This window comes from Scyliorhinus torazame, chromosome 2 (assembly GCF_047496885.1).
Source record: "Scyliorhinus torazame isolate Kashiwa2021f chromosome 2, sScyTor2.1, whole genome shotgun sequence".
Taxonomy (NCBI): domain Eukaryota; kingdom Metazoa; phylum Chordata; class Chondrichthyes; order Carcharhiniformes; family Scyliorhinidae; genus Scyliorhinus; species Scyliorhinus torazame.
In genome coordinates this window covers 70,206,734-70,226,743 of record NC_092708.1, presented here as the reverse complement: position 1 = coordinate 70,226,743, position 20,010 = coordinate 70,206,734, and the positions used below count along the sequence as shown (strand labels likewise).

The 20,010-nt window shown below is 48.1% G+C and overlaps 1 protein-coding gene across 3 annotated transcripts in view; it reads left to right on the top strand.

Moving 5' to 3' along the window:
- The window catches only part of ubxn4 (UBX domain protein 4), a 105,473-nt gene that overhangs the window by 24,786 nt on the left and 60,677 nt on the right, over positions 1-20,010 (top strand). For all 3 annotated transcript variants that reach the window (XM_072472290.1, XM_072472299.1, XM_072472280.1), the window contains 4 exons: positions 1,509-1,635; positions 6,851-6,905; positions 8,863-9,027; positions 9,797-9,912. In XM_072472290.1, coding sequence (XP_072328391.1) covers positions 1,509-1,635; positions 6,851-6,905; positions 8,863-9,027; positions 9,797-9,912 — 463 coding nt within the window. The remainder of the gene's footprint in view (positions 1-1,508; positions 1,636-6,850; positions 6,906-8,862; positions 9,028-9,796; positions 9,913-20,010) is intronic.

Sequence of the window (20,010 nt, the reverse complement as noted above, 5' to 3'; positions counted from 1 at the left end):
GATGCCAGTGCTTATGTAGTTACATTGTATATGTTGTGTTGCCCTATTATGTATTTTCTTTTATTCCCTTTTCTTCTCATGTACTTAATGATCTGTTGAGCTGCTCGCAGAAAAATACTTTTCACTGTACCTCGGTACACGTGACAATAAACAAATCCAATCCAATCCAATTATGACTAGGAAGGTGGGGAATCTTGATTTTGGTGCAGGGAGCAGGGGGATCAGATTTTGAAATATTGAGAAAGATGAGATTGAGCAGCTTGACGACAATGTCAAAATCTAAAACTTGTTATAATGCTGAGAAAGAAAATTCAGGGCTGATGTCAGAGTAGTTCTTCACACAACTAGGAATGTGGTTGAGGGCTTTACGGCAGGAACAATTCAATATTTTCATGAGAAATGAGTAATGTTGATATTCTGGTCTATTGTGAAGCTGAAGGGACATATTCTTACTACATATTTTGTAAAATAGACCAGGAAAGTATGTGGCTCAATCTTCATTTGTTTGAAATTAGCTGACCTTGGCTGAAGCAGTTCCAGAGGATTTGCAGTTTGCTTCTATGTCTTTGGGTTGGGGAAGGGAAACGGTTGGGCGGCATGGTAGCACAGTGGTTAGCACAGTTGCTTCACAGCTCCATGGTCCCAGGTTCGATTCCTGGCTTGGGGCACTGTCTGTGTGGAGTCTGCACGTTCTCCCCGTGTCTCTGTGGGTTCCCCCTCACAGTTCAAAGATGACAGTAAGAAGTCTTACAACACCAGGTTAAAGTCCAACAGGTTTGTTTCGATGTCACTAGCTTTCGGAGCGCTGCTCCTTCCTCAGGTGAATGAAGAGGTCTGTTCCAGAAACACATATATAGACAAATTCAAAGATGCCAAACAATGCTTGGAATGCGACCATTAGCAGGTGATTAAATCTTTACAGATCCAGAGATGGGGTAACCCCAGGTTAAAGAGGTGTGAATTGTATCAAGCCAGGACAGTTGGTAGGATTTCGCAGGCCAGATGGTGGGGGATGAATGTAATGCGACATGAATCCCAGGTCCCGGTTGAGGCCACACTCATGTGTGCGGAACTTGGCTATAAGTTTCTGCTCGGCGATTCGAACTCTTGAATATTCCTGCAGTTGATCCCTTTCCAGTAACCCTTGCTTGAATTGCATTTGTGTGATGTTAGATGAGGGTAGATCTGGTTTAACAATAATGCCTACTTTAAAAAAATAATCTACTAACATTTGCTAATGTCAATTTGCGCAAAGCAACAAAACAAACTGTTGCACAGGGTAGGCAGTGGAATTGTGGTATTGTCACTGGACTAGTAATCCAGAAATGCTGGTCCAGCCAACGACACCCACATGAATCAATAGAAAATATATACATTTCAGCAAAAAGGCATTAACTTCACAAAAGGAGTATTCAAGTCATTCAAGTAATGAATTTTGTACACTTATGCTCACGTTGCACAATATAATTCTGTTTGAAGATAAATTTCTGCATTATGCTGCTTTTTAGAATCGCCTTCTAAAATGCCTGGACTTAAAGATCATTCGGATCATGCTGGTCCATCTAGTAATTGCTGCTTTGATGAAACTTCTGCATCTTCTCAAGTTGGCGAAGACCTAAACGCCCGAGTTGAAAGGTATTTTCAATTGACCCTTTTTGCCTGCTTACTGACAGTTACTTAATTGATCTTTTAAAATATTTATTCTTTTACTATTTTATCTATGGGGGGGGGGGGGGGGGGGGGGGAGTAGAGAGAATGTTCTGCTGACGAGGGAGGGACTTGGGCTAAGGGACAGAGAGAAGGTTGGGGGCGGGGGCTGGCTGGGGGCAGGCCGGTGGAGGCGCGGAACATGGGCTGGAGGTGGGCCCAAGTGGATCCATGGATATTTGGGCAGCCGAGGGTGAAGGAGTTCTCCTTCTACCCACACGTGCATAAAATGTATTCCCAGATTGATTGATTTATTTTGAGCATGGCCTTACTGGCAGGGGTGGTGGACACTGGGTACTCGGCGATCACAAAATCTCAGACCATGCTCCGCACTGGAGGTTAGATGTGGGATTTTTGGCTGACGAAGGGGTGTGCGAGCGGCTGAGGAAAAATATTCCGAACTACCTGCAGGTCAACGACACGGGGGAAATTTCAGCAGTGGTGGTCTGGGAAGCCCTGAAGGCAGTGGTCAGAGGGGAGCTGATCTCGATACGGGCTCATAGGGTGAAGGTGGACAGGGCAGAGACGGACCGACAGGTAAAGGAGATACTACAGATTGATAGAGGTAGGCGGAGACCCCAGAGGCAGGGCTATTAAGGGAACAGCGGAGGCTACAGGCGGAGTCCGGCTTGTTAACCGCAGGGAGGGCGGTGGAGCAGCTGAGAAAGGCGAGGGGGGCGATCTATGAGTATGGAGAAAAGGCCAGCATAATGCTTGCACAGCAGCTTAGAAAGAGGGAGGTGGCCAGGGAGATAGGGGAAGTAAATGTCAGAGATGGGAACCTGGTTAGAGATTCAGCAGGGGTGAATAAGGTGTTTAGGGATTTCTACAGTAGGCTGTATTGGTTGGAACCCCGTACGGGTCCGGAAGGGATGAGGCACTTATTTGGGGGGGGGGGGGGGGGGGGGGGGGGGGGTCTGAATTTCCCAAAGGTGGACGGGGGCCCCAATCGGGTTGGAAGAGATAGTGGAGGGTCTGAAGGCCATGCGGTCGGGTAAAGCCCCGGGGCCGGACGGGTACCCAGTGGTGTTTTATAAAAAGTTCTCTGGGATATTGGGGCCGGTGTTGATGAGGATGTTCAATGAGGCAAGAAAAAGAGGGGTGCTGCCCCCGACGATGTCACAGGCCACAATTTCGCAGATTCTGAAGCGGGACAAGAACCTGGAGCTGTGTGGGTCCTACAGGCTGATTCCGTGTTGAATGTGGACGCCATAGAGGCGGGTGTCATGCAAAGGCACCAGCTTAGGGGCACTCGTAACGGCATCTGTGCCGTTCTCGCCGGCGCGCTACTCCAAGTCCGGTGGTGGCGGCAGCACAAAGGATCTGGTGTCAGTGGTGAAGGCACAGGAAGGTGGAAGCAACCTCAGTGTGGACCCCAATACGCAACAGTCACACATTTGTTCCGGGCAAGATAGACGGAGTGTTTCAAAGCTGGCATAGGGCAGGTATTAAAAGGATGGTGGACCTGTTCATAGACGGGACTTTTCCCAGCTTGAAGGCACTGGAGGAGAAATTTAATCTGCCCCCTGGAAATGCCTTCAGATACCTTCAGGTACGCGCCTTTCTAAAAAAACAGGTGGTGGCATTTCCGCTGCTACCCCCAAGTAGGATACAGGATAGGGTGGTCTCTGGCACCTGGGTAGGGAAGGGGAAGGTGTCGGACATCTACCAAGAACTACAGGAGGCAGAGGAAGCCCCAGTGGTGGAACGTAAGGGCAAGTGAGAGGAGGAGCTAGGCGGGGAGCTGGATGCGGACCTGTGGGCTGATACCCTAAGCAGGGTTAATTCCTCCTGATCATGTGCCAGGCTTAGCTTAATTCAGTTTAAGGTGGCCCATCGGGCACACATGACGGCAGCGAGAATGAGCAAGTTCTTTGGGGTTGAGGATAGATGTGTGAGATGCCCAGCGAACCATGTCCATATGTTCTGGGCATGTCCGGATCTCAAAGGATTCGGGCAGGGATTCGCTACTGCATATTCTTTTTTTTTTTTTATAGAATGTTAACGTTCACCTTGTTTTGTTAAATGTTGTTAATGGTTATGTAAAAATTTTGTTTCGATTTAAAACCCGAATAAAAATAATTATTAAAAAAAAAAAAGAATGTGGACGCCAAACTGCTGGCTAAAATTCTGTCCTTCAGGATTGAGGATTGTGTTCCGGACGTTATAGGGGAGGACCAGACGCGGTTTGTTAAGGGTAGGCAGTTGGTGGCCAATGTAAGAAGGTTGTTAAACATGATCATGATGCCATCGGAAGGTAGGGAGGTGGAGGTAGTGATCGCAATGGATGCAGGAAAGGCTTTTGATTGGGATTATCTGTGGGAGGTACTGGGACGGTTCGAATTTGGGCGGGGCTTTATTGACTGGGTCAGGTTACTGTATCAGGCTCCTGTGGCAAGCGGCGGACGAATAGGACAACATCGGACTAATTTAGACTGCACTGGGGGACAAGACAGGGATGCCCCCTCTCCCCACTGTTGTTCGCGCTAGCTATATGAGCAGTTGGCAATTGCACTGAGAGCCTCAAGGGGCTGGTCTTTGGGGGTGGAGCACAGAATCTCGCTCTATGCAGACGACCTGCTTCTGTCTGTATCGGACCCGATAGAGGAGATGGAGGAAATATTGAGGATTCTAGGGGAACTTGCCCAGTTTTCAGGGTATAAGCTAAATATGGGGAAAAGTGAGATGTTTGCAGTCCAGGCGAGGGGACAGGAGAGGCGATTGGGGGAGCTGCCGTTTAGATTAGTAGGGGGATTATTAGGTACCTAGGCATTCAAGTGGCGCGGGAATGGGACCGGCTGCATAAATTAAATCTGGCCCGACTAGTAGACCAAATGAAGGACGATTTTCGGAGATGGGATGCGCTCCCGTTGTCATTAGCTGGAAGGGTGCAGACGGTGAGGATGACGCTCCTCCCGAGATTCCTATTCGTGCTTTAATGTCTCCCCATCTTTATTCCGCGGTCCTTTTTTAAACGGGTCAACAAAGTGATCACTGGCTTTGTTTGGGCGGGCAAGACCCCGCGAGTAAGGAAGGTAATGCTTGAGCGGAGTCGGGGAGAGGGCCGGCTGGTGCTGCCAAATTTTAGTAACTATTACTGGGCGGCGAATATAGCCATGATCAGGAAGTGGGTGGTGGGGGAGGGATCGGCAATGGAGCGTATGGAGGCGGCTTCATGCAAGGGCACCAGTCTGGGGGCGTTGGTAACTGCGCCTCTGCTATTCCCGCCGGCACGGTACGCCACCAGCCCCGTGGTGGTGGCGGCCCCGAGAGCCTGGGGGCAATGGAGGAGACGTGGGAGCATCGGTCTGGTCCCCAATCTGGAATAATCACTGGTTTGCCCTGGGAAGTATGGATGGGGGGTTCCGGATATGGCGGATAGCAGGGATTGAGAGGATGGGGGATATGTTTATTGAGGGGATCTTTGTGAGCCAACGAGGAGAAGTTTGGGTTGGCGAGGGGAAACAAATTCAAGTAACTGCAGGTGCGGGACTTCCTACGTAAATAGGTGTCAACCGTCCCATTCCTACTGCTAAGGGGGATTCAAGACATGGTAGATTCCAGAGGGTGGGTAGGAGACGGGAGTGTCTCTGACATTTACAAGTAACTTATGGGGTCAGAGGAGATGCAGACCGAGGAGCTGAAGTGCAAGTGGGAGGAGGAGCTGGGAGGAGAGATAGAGGAGGTTCTGTGGGTGGACACATCTTTTCTTTTAAAGTATAGGGTCTATGAGTATAGTCAACGCGTCCGCAACATGTGCCAGGCTCAGCCTGGTACAATTCAAGGTCGTACACAGCGGCCCGGATGAGCAGATTCTTTGGGGTGGAAGACAGGTGTGCAGGAGGACCAGCGAACCATGTCCACATGTTCTGGGCATTTCTGAAGCTTAGGGGATTTTGGCAGGGGTTTGCAGATGTCATATCCACGGTGTTCGAAACAAGGGTGGCACAAAAAAGTCCAGAGGTGGCAATTTTCAGAATGTCGGAAGACCCGGGAATCCAGGAGGAGAAAGAGGCAGATGTTCTAGCCTTTACTTCCCTGGTAGCCTGGAGACGGATACTATTAGTTTGGAGGGACTCAAAGCCCCCGAAGTCTGAGACCTGGCTTTCGGACATGGCTAGCTTTCTCTGTTTGGAGAAAATCAAGTTTACCTTGAGAGGGTCACTGTTAGGGTTCGCCCAGAGGTGGCAACTGTTCGTCGACTTCTTCGCAGAAAATTAGTCGTCAGCAGAAGGGGGGGCGGGGGGGGGGGAAGATTTAGTTTTCCTTAGAGTAGGGGGTTAATAAAGGTGGGACCTGTAAGGGAGGGAGACGGCTTTTGCACTATGTTTATAGTTTCATGTACAATGTTCATTTTTTTGTTGTTATAATACCAAAAATACCTCAATAAAATGTTTATTTTAAAAACAAGAAATTACCGATTTGTTGCAAACTTCAACTACTTACTAATCTCACTGCTAATTCTTGAATAAGTCACGCAGTGTTGAATGAAATGTAACTGCGTTTTTACAGGTGTACAAAGTCATAAGCTGGAATTTTCTTGTTCCATGGCAGAGCTGGCTTGCCATAGGCTGCTGGCGGGATCTTCCAGTCCCAACAGAATCTATGGAAATTTACGTGGCTCACCTGTCCTGCCAGCCCACGGGCAGACGCCGACTTTGGGCGGACTGGAAAATCCCACTCATAGTCTATTTTAAAAAAACTAATTTTACAAATGTGGAGTCTCTCAATTTTTTTCAAATACAGATATTTAATAACATAATTTTTTTTTTTGTATCTACATTTCTCCCTTAGCGTGTAATGCCAATCTTTATTTTGAGTTGTGTAAAATGATTTAAATGAGAGTTTATTTCCTTTTTACTTCATATTTGGTTGCCTTTGACAATTCTTTGATCTGATGGATAGATCAGCCTCCTTTCTGCCTGCTCTGCTGTATGTCACCAATTTCCTGTAGGCGACACAAAATTGAGATTGCCATCAGAATTGAGGAAATCCAGAACTCACTCAGTCTATATGAGCAGTTTTTTTGTGACCAGTGGCAAGTGCCATTCCTTTGCTGATCGTGAAATCTGAGCCGTAGCCTGAATGGTGACATGATAAAATCCAAGTTATATTTGTTTAGCATCTTATTATTTATATCTAGACTCACAAAGAAGCTTGAAGAGCGGAGAGAGCAGAAAAAAGAGGATGAAGTAACGGTAAGTTTTATGATTGATTTATTTTTTCTTCCGTGTGCTTTTAATTTTTTGTCAAATTGTATTTGGGGACGTGATTGGGTTTGTTTTTCTTTTCTTTTAAATTTAGACTACCCAGTTCATTTTTTCCAATTAAGGGGCAATTTAGTGTGGCCAATCCACCTAGTCTGCACATCTTTGGGTTGTGGGGCCAAAACCCACAAAAACACAGGGAGAATGTGCAAACTCCACACGGACAGTGACCCGGAGCTGGGATCAAACCTAGGACCTCGGCACCATGAGGCAGCAGTGTTAACCACTGCGCACCATGCTGCCCCGTTTATCAAATAATGTTACTGGACTTGTATTCCAGATCCTCTGCCTACACCCCGGAGATTGAGTTCAAATTCCACTTATGGCAGTTTGAGAATTTGAATTCGGATTTAAGAAATAAATAATGGATCTAATGTAATATTATTATTAAATAATTGATTTAAAGAGGTCTTGGGGGTAGCTCCTTTAAAAAACATTGATGATGTAATTTTGCTGCCGGAGTCAAGAAAGTCAGTGTTCAGCAACTTGTTTGTTCTGAATGCACCCAGACTTCCTTTGAAAGGTTTTGTAGCTGATTCCAATTGTGAATTGCCACTTTGCGTAAACTTTTTCTTGAATCTGTCAGACAGCAACCTGGGGAAGTATGCATGTTTTCACAAGGGATGTTGTTTTAATCTGACAGCTTGGCATGGTGAACGCTGCATTGTTCCAAGCACCCAACTTCTGGTTACAATCAGATCAACCATGATGTTATTGAATGACAGGGGAGGCCTGAGGTGGCCTACTCCGAATTCATATGTACAAAAATGGGACTGCTACTGAATCTTAGGAAAGTAGTTTTGATCTGGTTATTGACCAGTTTGAAATCAATTCCGTAACACTGATAAGTTAAGTCTTGTATTTTGGATAAATTCATTCTTAAATATTTTGATGCAATACTCATTTAAAGTACTGAAATAATGCAACTTCAGTAAAACTAGAAGACAAATGTATGTAAAAGGGTTTGAAATAAGTCAGATAATATAGGAAAGTATGGTTATTATTTATTTGCAGTCAAAATAGAATTGTTTTGCAGCAGCTTGAGTAAATTCTAAAAGATAAAACTCGTGTTGTCATGTCATAGAATGCATAGAAATGCAAATTGAACACCATTCGGGCTTGCTGAATCCAACCTAAGCATACGTGGGTCTATTTTGTGCGACAGTGTGGTGGATTTGAATATTTTGCAGTTATTTATCTTCTGTGGCATTGCTGCTGATACTCTAGAAGATTCTCTTATGTAATGCGCAATATACCATCAGGACTACTTATTTGTGGGGTGTGAACAACCAAGTTGTGATTAATTTGTAAAATGTATTATGCAAGTATAGTAATACCCCGTTTAGTGGAAATTTTAAAGTGGTGAGTTCAAAAAAATACGCAGCAGTGGTTATGTGTCGTTCCAACACCTGGCTGGCCGTTTAGCTTTTTTTCCCCATTCATTGGATGTGGGCGTTATTGTGCATTTATTGTCCAGCCGTAATTACCCTTGAATTGAGTGGCCATTTCAGAGGGCATTTAAGAGTCAACCACATTGCTGTGGGTCTAGAGTCACATGTAGGTTTTCTTCCTTAAGGATATTAGTGAACCAGATGGGGATTCATGACAATTGACAACTTCGTGTTCATCATTGGACTTTTAATTCCAGATTTTTTTTAATTGAATTCATCTGCCATTGTGGGATTTGAACCAGGGTCCCCAGAGCATTACCCCGCGTGTCTGGATTGCTAGTCAAGTGACAATACCATTATGCCACTCCTCCCCCTGAGGTAGATTTAATTGCGTTTATTTGCCTTCTAGAGAAAAAAGGTCAAATATGCTAAATTTAAGTAGTTAAGTGAATCAGTCTTCACTTTATAAGCGTTTCTAACATGTAACTTTTTTTCAGAATGAACTTAAAGTTGAAATTGAACGTCGGAAAGTTGGTAAGGAAATGGTTGAATTCAAGAGAAAACAAGAGGAGGACAGGACAAAAAGAATGCTTGAGGAAAGAAGCCGAGACAAAGAAGAAGAGCGTTTAGCACGAGAAAGAATAAGACAGCAGATTGCATTGGTTTGTGCTTTGAGATTAAAAATATTTTGTTTAACTTCTTAACATAGTTTTAAAATTTCAACCTGTGTAAAATCCAAACACACTGCAGGAGAGCAAGTGCAGGATCAGTCTCGGGTCAACCACAAAGACCACCTTCATTGCATCCAAAATCTTCTCATTTATTTAAGAAGGTAAGGCAGCCCAATCAGTGGATACATCTTTGGACAGCATCATCCCTATGCCACAATCAGTCTATCTGAAAGTGAGAAGATATAGCTCCAGTTTTCCTTTTTAGTTGACAATTTTATCCATAATGGTGACACTTTTTGAGACCAGAATTCAAACCTTGAGAGTCCTGTGTTTTAAAACTGCCAGGTCTGCACAAAGTATAGCTTTCCTGACGTATCAGCCAACTTAAATTAATCGTATAAATGCTGTAAGAAAACGCATTTTAAGTACAGGGCTAATGAGTCCGGGGTTCCTTTTGAAGCAAAACTAGTTTTTCTTCAAACTTGTCAAGACTAGAATCAGCAAATATAAAGTTTTTAAAAGATCACAATGATTTTTCATTTTTAGTTTGTATGATATTGTTTCCTTAATGATGGCTAGCATAAAATGTTGGACTGTTTTGGATGCCCTTTTGTCAAATATTAAATTATTTAATGTTTAATATGTTGGCATTTGGAAGGGAACAATCGTAAGTGCTGTATTGTGGTTTATATGGAACATGGGTGAATCTGTGAAATCAACAGCAGTATGCATTAATAATTGGGAATATCTTACTTATTAGGATCGTGCAGAGAGAGCTGCACGCTATGCAAAGACACAGGAAGAAGCTCAAGCAGCCAAAAGAGCATCTCAGCAAAGGCGAGTCAATGAAGAATCCAGGAACAAAGAAGAAAGAAGGTATAGCATTTGACAAAACATTCTAAATATTTACGTTTAATATCGGATATTCATTATTCAGTTTCTCTGAAATCAGTCTTTATGCAAGAGATTGTGAGCCAACATTTTGTTACCCAACTTGCATCTTAACTTGTAAAAATGCTTCAAAATCCTTGAAATTTCTTTTTTTCATTCATTTACATGCCTATATAGTAGGATTTTTCTTTGTGTTGGGGGAAGTTTATATGGCCTGCTTCCTTTAAATTGGGTGACATATTTCCCTCATTTCTTCCATTTTGCAAATGCCATCCTACTCTAGGCAGGTTTTCCATTTTGTTTTATTTAAAATATTTTATTCAAGGCATTTTCATAAATAAAGAAAAGCAGAAGAACAACCAACACCAACTCCTCCCGCTCCCCTAATACCACCCACTTCTCACATCCCACCTTCAGCATTTTAACCCCCTTATCCACCATTCTTCCCCCACCCCTCTCTCATCCCACCTTCAGCATTTTATCCCCCTTATCCACCATTCTTCCCCCACCCCACTCCCGCTGACCCCTCAAACCTACTTAAAGAAATTAAATCAATAAACGGCTTCCATCTCCGAGTGAACACATCCACCAACCTCCTCAACGAACTTGACCTTCTCCAGCCTCAGGAATTCCGGCAGGTCACTCACCCACACCCCAGCTTTCGGTGGCTGCAAGCCCTGCCACCCAAGCAAAGTCCGTCTCCAGGCTCTCTAGGAGGCAAAGGCCAGAACATTGGCCTCTCTCATCCCCTGGACTCACAACAACCTGAATATCGCTACCTCTGGACTTGGGACCACCTCCACCCCCAGCACCTCGGACATCACATCTGAGAACCCCTGCCAGAACCCCCTCAGTCTTGGACACGCCCAGAATATGTGGACATGATTCGCGAGGCCCCCTGCCCCCATACACACACTGCCCTCACCTATCCTCTACCCCCTCAATGAACCTACTCATCCTTGCTACATCATATGTGCCCTATTCATTACTTTAAACTGGACGAGGATGCATTCACCCCAGGGCCCCTGCCCACGTCTCCGCTCCAAGCTCCTTGTCACACTTGTGCTTTGTGTCACCCACCAGGACCCCCTCCGAGGTCATCAACACCTTGTAGACATCAGACACCTCATACTCTCCCTCTAGGTCTTCCAACCTTGCGCATTTGCCCCCATGAGCAGACCCCCAAATCGTCGATCCCAGCTAACTGCCACCCCGGAACCTCTCATCCACCGGTGCAAACCAATGGTTGTCGCAGATCGGCACCCACACTGAGGCACCCTCCAGGCCCAGATTCTGCCTTCACTGCCCCCACACCCTTAGGACCAACACCACCACTGGGCTCACGTAGTACCTGGGCGGTAAGAACAGCAGAGACGCAGACTACAAAGCTCTCGAACATGTTCCCCCTACACGATACCGCCTCCATCCGACCCCGACCCCAAAACCCATTTCCTAACCATAGCAATATTCACCGCCCAATAGTAGTTCATCATTTTCCGCAATGCCAGCCCTCTCCCCCACCCTTGCCCCCGCTTGAAAGATTTTCAAAACCCACGGGGTCTTCCCCGTCCACACAAACCCAGAGATCAACACATTAACGTTCTTAAAAAAAACGACTTCGCGACAAAAATTGGGAGGTTCTGAAACACGAATAGGAAACATGCCAGCATCGTACTTTTTATAGTCTGCACCCACCAGCCAAGTCAGGTTCATCTTGTGCAGCTACACCCAACCCGAGTCACCTGAATGCCCAAGTATCTAAAGCTCGCCCCACCCTCCTCTCCTGCCCTCTAGTCTCAATCGGGAACACCTCTTTTCCATATTCAGACTGTATCCCGAAAACTGGCTAAATTCCTCTAAAATCCGCATGATGTCCCCGATACTGCCCAAAGTGTCTGAACAGGTCGTCCGCATTCAGTGATACCCTGTGCTTTCCCCCCCCCCCCACTCCACTCAATCCCTCTCCACTACCAGAATGCCCTTTCGCCCGGATGCAGCCCAAAATACACTAAACTCACTCGGTTTGTCCGCACACGCGCCTGGCGCCTTGTACAGCAACCGTCCCAGTCCACAAATCCCTGTTCAAACCGCCCAACCCCTTCCCACTCCCAAACGCCTTCTCCACATCCATCGCCACCACTGCCTCCACCCCAGCCCCTCCAGAGGGGCATTAAGCAGCATCCTCACGTTCGCCGTCAACTGCCTTCCACTTCACAAAATCTGTTTGATTCTCGCCTATCAGCCCCAGAACGCAGTCCTCAATTCGCGAGGCCAACATCTTCGCCAACAGATTGGCGTCTATATTCAGTGACGATATTGGGTGGTAAGACACGCACTGCTCCAGATCGAAGCCTGCGACAATGTAGGGGGGGAGTTTCCCCCTCTCCCATTCTACGCCCTCAACAGCAGTGGCCCCAGGTCCACCCCAAACGTTTTATAAAACTCCACTGGGAACCCGTCCAGTCCTGGGGCCTTCCCCTCCTCTGGGTCCATCATCACCTGACCCTCATCATCCCTCACTCTGCCATTCTCCCTTGCCACATCTTGCTTCCTCAACAGTTAGTCCAACATCCTGCTCGCCTTCTCCCTCTACTCCTACACTGCCCCTCTGGCGTTCCGTAACTGCCCCACTGTCTTCCCCGTGGACACTAGCCCAAAGTCCATCTGGAGCCTCTGCCTCCAGAGCTTCCGAATACTTCCTGTCTACCCTCAAAATCTCATCTTCCAGCCTTGCCAACTCCGCAAGCTCTACCTTTTCCCTGTGCGCCCGAATTGAGAAACTCCCCATTGACCCCCACCTTGAGTGCCTCCCACAGCGTGGCGGCCGTGACCTCCCCCATGTTGTTTAGCTCCACGTACACCCAAATGGCAGCCCTCTCCCACTCGCACGCCACCTGATCTGCCAACAACCCCAAATCTAGCCTCCACAGCGGGCGCATGCAAATCCACCCTTTGTGGCGTGTGGTCAGAGACCAGAATCAGCGAATATTCCGAGTCAACCACCCCCGCAAGCAACGACTTGTCGAACGCAAAAAAAATCAATCCAGGAGTGCACACAGGGAAAAGGTAGAGCTGGCGGAGTTGGCAAGGCTGGTAGATGAGATTTTGAAAATTCCTTCACCCTCAGCCTTCCCCCCCCCCCCCCAATTGTGCTCCATAAGCCACTTCAGCTCCTTCGCCACAGCCGACACCTTCGCCGACTTAGCAGCCAACCGGTCCTAACTCAGTTCTATAATCGTATTAAAATCCCACCCCCTTAATCAACCAGCGTGAACCCAAGTCAAGGACCTTCCCGAGCACCCTCCTCATAAAATCTACGTCATCCCATTTTGGGGCATAAACGTTTACTAGGACCACCGGCATCCCCTCCAACTTTCCACTGACTGTCACAAACCTCCCCCCTCCACCCCACCCCACCCACCGAATCAGCCACAGTGTTCCCCATCTCGAACGCCACCCGCCTATTCACTAACACCGCCACCTCCCTCGTCTTCATTTCCAGTATGATACACCTGCTCCACCCATCCTTTCCTCACCTCGTCTGATGCCCTATTGTGAGGTGCGTCTCCTGCAAAAAGGCCACGTCCACCTTCAGACTCCTCAAGTGCACAAATATACATGACTGTTTGAATGGCCCATTCAGCCCCCTCAAGATCCACGTAAACAGCCTGGTCGTGGGGGCTCCCTGAAACCCCCCCCTGTCCCAACTCGCTCCAGCTCCCCCTTGACCATACCAGCAGCAACCCGGTTCCTCCCCCACCCCCCCAGCTAGGACCCCTGCTAGCTGCTTTGCTCCCCCCATTGCACTCACGTAAGTTAGCTGACTCCTGCTGACCCCGGCCACTCCCGCCTCTCCTTCGACTCCTCCCATTGTGGGACATACCCTCCTCCTCCATTACCCATCAGCAGGCTCTCCGCCTCCCCCTTCCATCCCAAGCGCGGGAAACAACCCTCAGTTCCCCGGCCCCGCCCCCTCCAGCCTTCAGCACGGGAAAAAGCCCGCGCTTTCCACCTGCCCGGCCCCGCCACCTCTGACGCAGTTCCTTTTACAGGCCCAGTCCTCTCACCACCGACACGGGCCTCCCCCTCCCCCGCGGGGCCCCATTCCCCCCTACTGGCCATCCACCCCTACTCCATTTACTTATCCCCCTCCAAGAGCCCACTCGACAGACCCAACCAAAACAGTGCCCAACCCACCCTAACCACCCACCAAAACCAAAAATAAACAACAACAAAGAACCCCCCCCTCGAAATGTAACACAACAATAACATTCCCCGACCATCCCCAACACCCGACTCCCCATCCCGACCCTCAGTTTCTGTCCAGCTTCTCGGCCTGAACAAAGGCCCACGCCTCCTCATGACTCAAAATCATGGTGCCGGTCCTTGTAGGTGACCCACAGTCGCGCCGGCTGCAGCATGCCAAACTTCACCCCCTTCCTGTGCAGCACCGCCTTCGCCCGGTTGTACCCGGCCCTCTTTTTCGCCACCTCCGCACTCCAGTCCTGGTATATTCGCACCTCCGCGTTCTCCCACCTGTTGCTCCTCTCTTTCTTGGCCCACCTGAGCACGCACTCCCGATCAGCGAACCGATGAAACCACACCAGCACCGCCTGCGGCGACTCGTTAGCCTTGGGCCTCCTCGCCAGCATTCTATGGGCCCCTGAAAGGACCCCGCTCCCATCAGCGAGGTTAGCATGGTGACCGCATAGGCCCCCATGTCCGACCCCTCCAGCCCCTCCCGGAGGCCCAGAATCCGCAAATTCTTCCGCTTCGACCGATTCTCCATCTCCTCAAACCGTTCCTGCCATTTCTTGTGGAGCGCCTCATGCGCCTCCACCTTTACCGCAAGGCCTAAGATCTCGTCCTCGTTGTCGGAGATCTTTTGTCGGACCTCCCGGATCGCCGCCGCCTGGGTCTCCAGCAGCTTGTCGATAGAAGCCTTCATCGACTCCAGCAGGTCAGCTTTCATCTCCCTGAAGCAGCGCTGGATAGCCTCCCGCTGCTCCTGCGCCCACTGCATCCTCACTGCCTGGTCCCCGCCCGCCGCCATCTTGCTCTTCTCCCCTCGCACTTTCTTTGGGTTCACCGCCACTTTTTTTTTTAGTCACCCCGCTACTGGTCCAAGCCATACACTGTCAGGGGAATATTGCAATCTTTTTCCCACACCGGGAAATGTCGAAAAAATGCAGTTGGCGGCCCTGAAAAGAGCCTAAAAGTCCGTTCCAAGCGGGAGTTGCCGAAACGTGCGACTTAGCTCTGCATAGCCGCAACCGGAAGTCCATCCGATAGTGACTTTTAAGGGGCGTCTTGACAAATACGTGAATAGGATGGGAATAGAGGGATATGGTCCCCGGAAGGGATGGGGGTTTTAGTTCAGACAGGCAGCATGGTCGGTGGAGGCTTAGAAGGCCGAAGGGCCTGTCCCTGTGCTGTAATTTTCTTTATTCTTCTTTGTTCTAAAAGGTGCACTCACCCTTGATGTTCCCCCATGAAAAACGTGACCGCCAAAAAACCCACCATCATAAAATTTTAAAACTCTACCCTAAACCCAATAAAAAACATTTTTTTAAAATAAAATAAAATTTAAGAAACACTCAAACTCTTCCCTAGTTCAATGTCCTCACTCTCCTCCCAGTCCATTGTCTGTCATAAACTCCATTGCCTCCTCTGGCATGCCAAAATAGTACACTCGCCTCTGGAAAGTCACCTACAGGCGGACTGGGTACAATGCTCCAAACGTCAACCGCTTTTTGAAGAAATGAAATGAAAATCACTTATTGTCACAAGTAGGCTTCAAATGAAGTTACTGTGAAAAGCCCCTAGTCGCCACATTCCGGCCCCTGTTCGGGGAGGCTGGTACGGGAATTAGAGGGCAGCCTTGAGCCAATTGAACCTGATACTCCTCTTCGCCAGTTCCGCTCTCAGATCTTGATACACCCACAGCTCGTTTTACTTCCCAAGGTACATTTCCTGGTCTGTCTCGCCCATCGGAGAATCTTCTCCTTGTCCAGAAAGCGGTGCAACTGTGCCACCATCGCCCTCGGCATCTTGTCTGCTTGCGGCCTCATTAGTACCATGTGCATTTGGTCTTCCTCCAGGGGCCGGTCAAGGACCCCTTCCCCCATCAACTTCTCCAGCATCTTAGCCATTGGACAAGCAGAACAGCCCCCTTGCCCTCCGCCATCTTATCCTGTGGCGCACCACAAAGTCTATCAGCTCTTTCCTTCTTGCACCACTCCTAGTCCGTGGATCCATCCACCAGCCACACTAGAGGAGTAAAACCTTCCCCAGGCATTCCTGCGCCTCTTGCACTCAAATGCTTCACCCTTCAGGCGGGGAAAATACCGAAAAAATCCGCCTTGAGCAGGAGCCACCAAATGTGTGACCGCTTACTCAATGGCCGCCACCTCAAGTCCCAGGTTTTCCATTTTGGATTGGGACCCTGATATCAGACTCAAATGCAGGCCCTGACCCTGCAGTCACCTGGCTATCATGCTGGATTGACCACTTACTGGTCAGAGAGGATGCACTCATCATCCAACTTGGAATTGTGGTTGAGCTCTGTAAGCTGGAGGGCATATTGGAGGCACCAGCAGCAAAGGAGCTGGTGCCTACTGTTGTATGCAAAGGAGAGAGATAAAAGGCTCTTCCGTCTTGAGGTCAACACTTTTAATATTTTTGAAGTTTAAAAAAATGTGCAGGGCTGCTGGACCACTGTTGTGGAAGTGGAGACCTGCCACAGCACAGCTTGTGGCTGCAAATGTGGTCAGATAGGCAATTAGTAGGGGAGGTGGGAAGGGTCTCAAATTCACACTGGCGTGTTGCACCCCCTATCTGCTACTGGGAGACAATCTCCAGGCATCACTTGTACTCCCAATGCTCAGATGTGTGTAGCCATTTCCCACCCAATCCAACCTTCCCAAAAGCTCAGGGTGGGATGGTGCTGGCAGGTTGGCCACAGTGTGGAATTAAGCAGCTGCCCATCTTTGTTCCTGCCTTCATCAGCCTTAAAAAATTCAGTCCTGGGACTCGCGTTCAGTTCTCGTCACACAAAAAGTAGTATGATGTAGTGAGAACACAGAAAACCTGAAGTATCAGTTGAAAGGTCAAAACAAAAAGTTAATTGGTTTGAGAGAGAGGTGAAACTTCAGTGACGGAATGGCAGAATTTATCCAGAAGTAATTTCATTCTTTTTCAATTATTCAACATACATACAGTAAAAACAATGCAAATTTGGATTCAGATTTTGGTGCCAAAACTATTGTGATCATAGAACAGCAAATCTGGAATTCAAATAGATAAAGTTTGCTACAAAAACAAAGTGTTGGAAAGACCCTGATCTGGTGGCACCTGTGGAGAGATTTGCTGCCAGACCAGCTGAATTTCTCCAGCAGCATGTTTTATTTACCATGTCCAACATCTGCAGTATTTTGCTTTTTGAACCATTGGTCTTTTCTAAGACGTGCAGGAGGTAAGAATTATTTAACCTACAACATAATTAAATAAATAGGCAGGATAGACACGGGTAAGATGTTTTCCTTCTTTGGGGAGTCTAGAATCACTGGGCACAATTTAAGGGGAATTGTTGCGTGGGACGGAGATGAAGAAAAATTTGTTTACACCAAGGGTTGTGAATCTTTGGAATTCTCTACCACAGAGGGCTGTGGCAGCTCAGTCCTAGAGTATATTTTAAGCAGTGATTGATACATTATTGGCAATTAGAAATCTAAACGGTTGAGGGGACAGTGGATGTAAAAGGAGTTGAAGTTTCCAATTAGCCATGATATTAAATGGCAGTGCAGGCTTGACTGGCTGAATGGTCTTGATTCAAATCGCAACAGGATTCCCAGGAAATCAAAAGTCACTCAATACATGAAGAATTAAACTGTTGGTATCATGAAGTGCTACAGAGCACACTTTGTAGTTTTTGTTTTTAATAAACATTTTATTGAGGTATTTGTGGGGTATTGTAACAACAACAAAATAAACAATGTACATGAAGCTATAAACATAGTGCAAAAGCCGTCTCCCTTCCTTACAGATCCCACCTTTATTAACCCCCTACTCTAAGCAAAACTAAATCTCTCTCTTTCTCCCCCCTCCCCCTTCTGCTGACGATTAATTTTCTGCGAAGAAGTCGACGAACAGTTGCCACCTCCGGGTGAACCCTAACAGTGACCCTCTCACGGCGAACTTGATTTTCTCCAAACAGAGAAAGCTAGCCATGTGCGATAGCCAGGTCTCTGACTTCGGGGGCTTTGAGTTCCTCCATGCTAATAGTATCCGTCTCCGGGCCACCAGGGGAGCAAAGGCTAGAACATCTGCCTCTTTCTCCTCCTGGATTTCCGGGTCTTCCGACACCCCGAAAATCGCCACCTCTGGACTCAGCGCCACCCTTGTTTTTAACACCATGGACATGACATCTGCAAACCCCTGCCAAAATCCCCTGAACTTCAGACATTCCAGAACATGTGGACATGGATTTCTGGTGGCGGCTATGGAGGAGTAAGTTGCACATTTGGTGGCTCCCGCTCTGGTTGGACTTTTGGACCTTTTCCCCGGACTTTTTTCCGGTTTTAAACGGCAAATTTGAAGGCTGAGGCAATTGGGCACTGTTTCCACGCATCGGTGTATGGAGAAAAGGACCAGAAGGGCACTAAAGGGCAGAAACAAGAAGCTAGTAACGAGCTGTGTTGAAGCTGCAACGGGAGACAGTATGGCCGAGGGCTGGACCCCTGGGGTGGCAGCGCAGCGACCAACGGACCCAGTGATGCAGGCCATTCAGGATGGCTTTGCCAGGCAGAAGCTGGAATGCTTGGACCCGATCAAAGAATCAATTGTTCGGCTAGGGAGCAGACTGGGCGCCCAGGACTGGGCGATCCAGAAGGTGGAGAAGGCTCTGCTTGAACAAGAGGAGCATCAAACAGCAGTGGGACTGGAGGTGCGGATGCTTCGGGAATAGCAGAAAAGGCTCCTGGAGAAGGTGGAGGACCTTGAGAACCGTTCCGCCGGCAGAACCTAAGAATTGTCGGGCTCCCGGATGCTGGGGCATACGTGGTGGGTATGTTCGAAAAGCTGCTGGGGGAGGGGGCGTTTCCCCGACCGTTGGAGGTGGACTGGGCGTACCGAGCGCTTGCTAGCAAGCCACGGGCGGGGGACCCTCCGGGGGCAATGGTGGTGAGATTCCACAGGTTTCTGGACAAGAAATGCATTCTTCGGTGGGCCAGGCGCACGCGGAGTTGCAAGTGGGATAACAGCATCTTGCGGGTGTACCAGGACCTGAACGTGGAGGTGGCAAGGAAGAGCGCAGGCTTCAACCAAGGCTATTTTCTTTAAGAAGCAGGTGACGTTTGGTCTGCTGTATCCGGCGCGTCTTTGGGTCACGCATGAGGACCAACATCACTATTTTGAGTCGCCCGATGAGGCACTGGACTTTGCGAAAAGAAAAGGACTGGTGAGAGTCTGAGAACTCTCGGACTTAGAGACAACTTGTTGGCCTGTATTGTTTTTCCTTTTCTCCCCGAACTTAAGCAAGGAGTCAGGAGGGCTAGAAGGGGTCACGAAAAGTCATTGGCAAATAGGGTTAAGGAAAATCCCAAGGCTTTTTACACGTACATAAAAAGCAAGAGGGTAGCCAGGGAAAGGGTTGGCCCACTGAAGGATAGGCAAGGGAATCTATGTGTGGAGCCAGAGGAAATGGGCGAGATACTAAATGAATACTTTGCATCAGTATTCACCAAAGAGAAGAAATTGGTAGATGTTGAGTCTGGAGAAGGGTGTGTAGATAGCCTGGGTCACATTGAGATCCAAAAACACGAGGTGTTGGGTGTCTTAAAAAATATTAAGGTAGATAAGTCCCCAGGGCCTGATGGGATCTACCCCAGAATACTGAAGGAGGCTGGAGAGGAAATTGCTGAGGCCTTGACAGAAATCTTTGGATCCTCGCTGTCTTCAGGGGATGTCCCGGAGGACTGGAGAATAGCCAATGTTGTTCCTCTGTTTAAGAAGGGTAGCAAGGATAATCTAGGGAACTACAGGCCGGTGAGCCTTACTTCAGTGGTAGGGAAATTACTGGAGAGA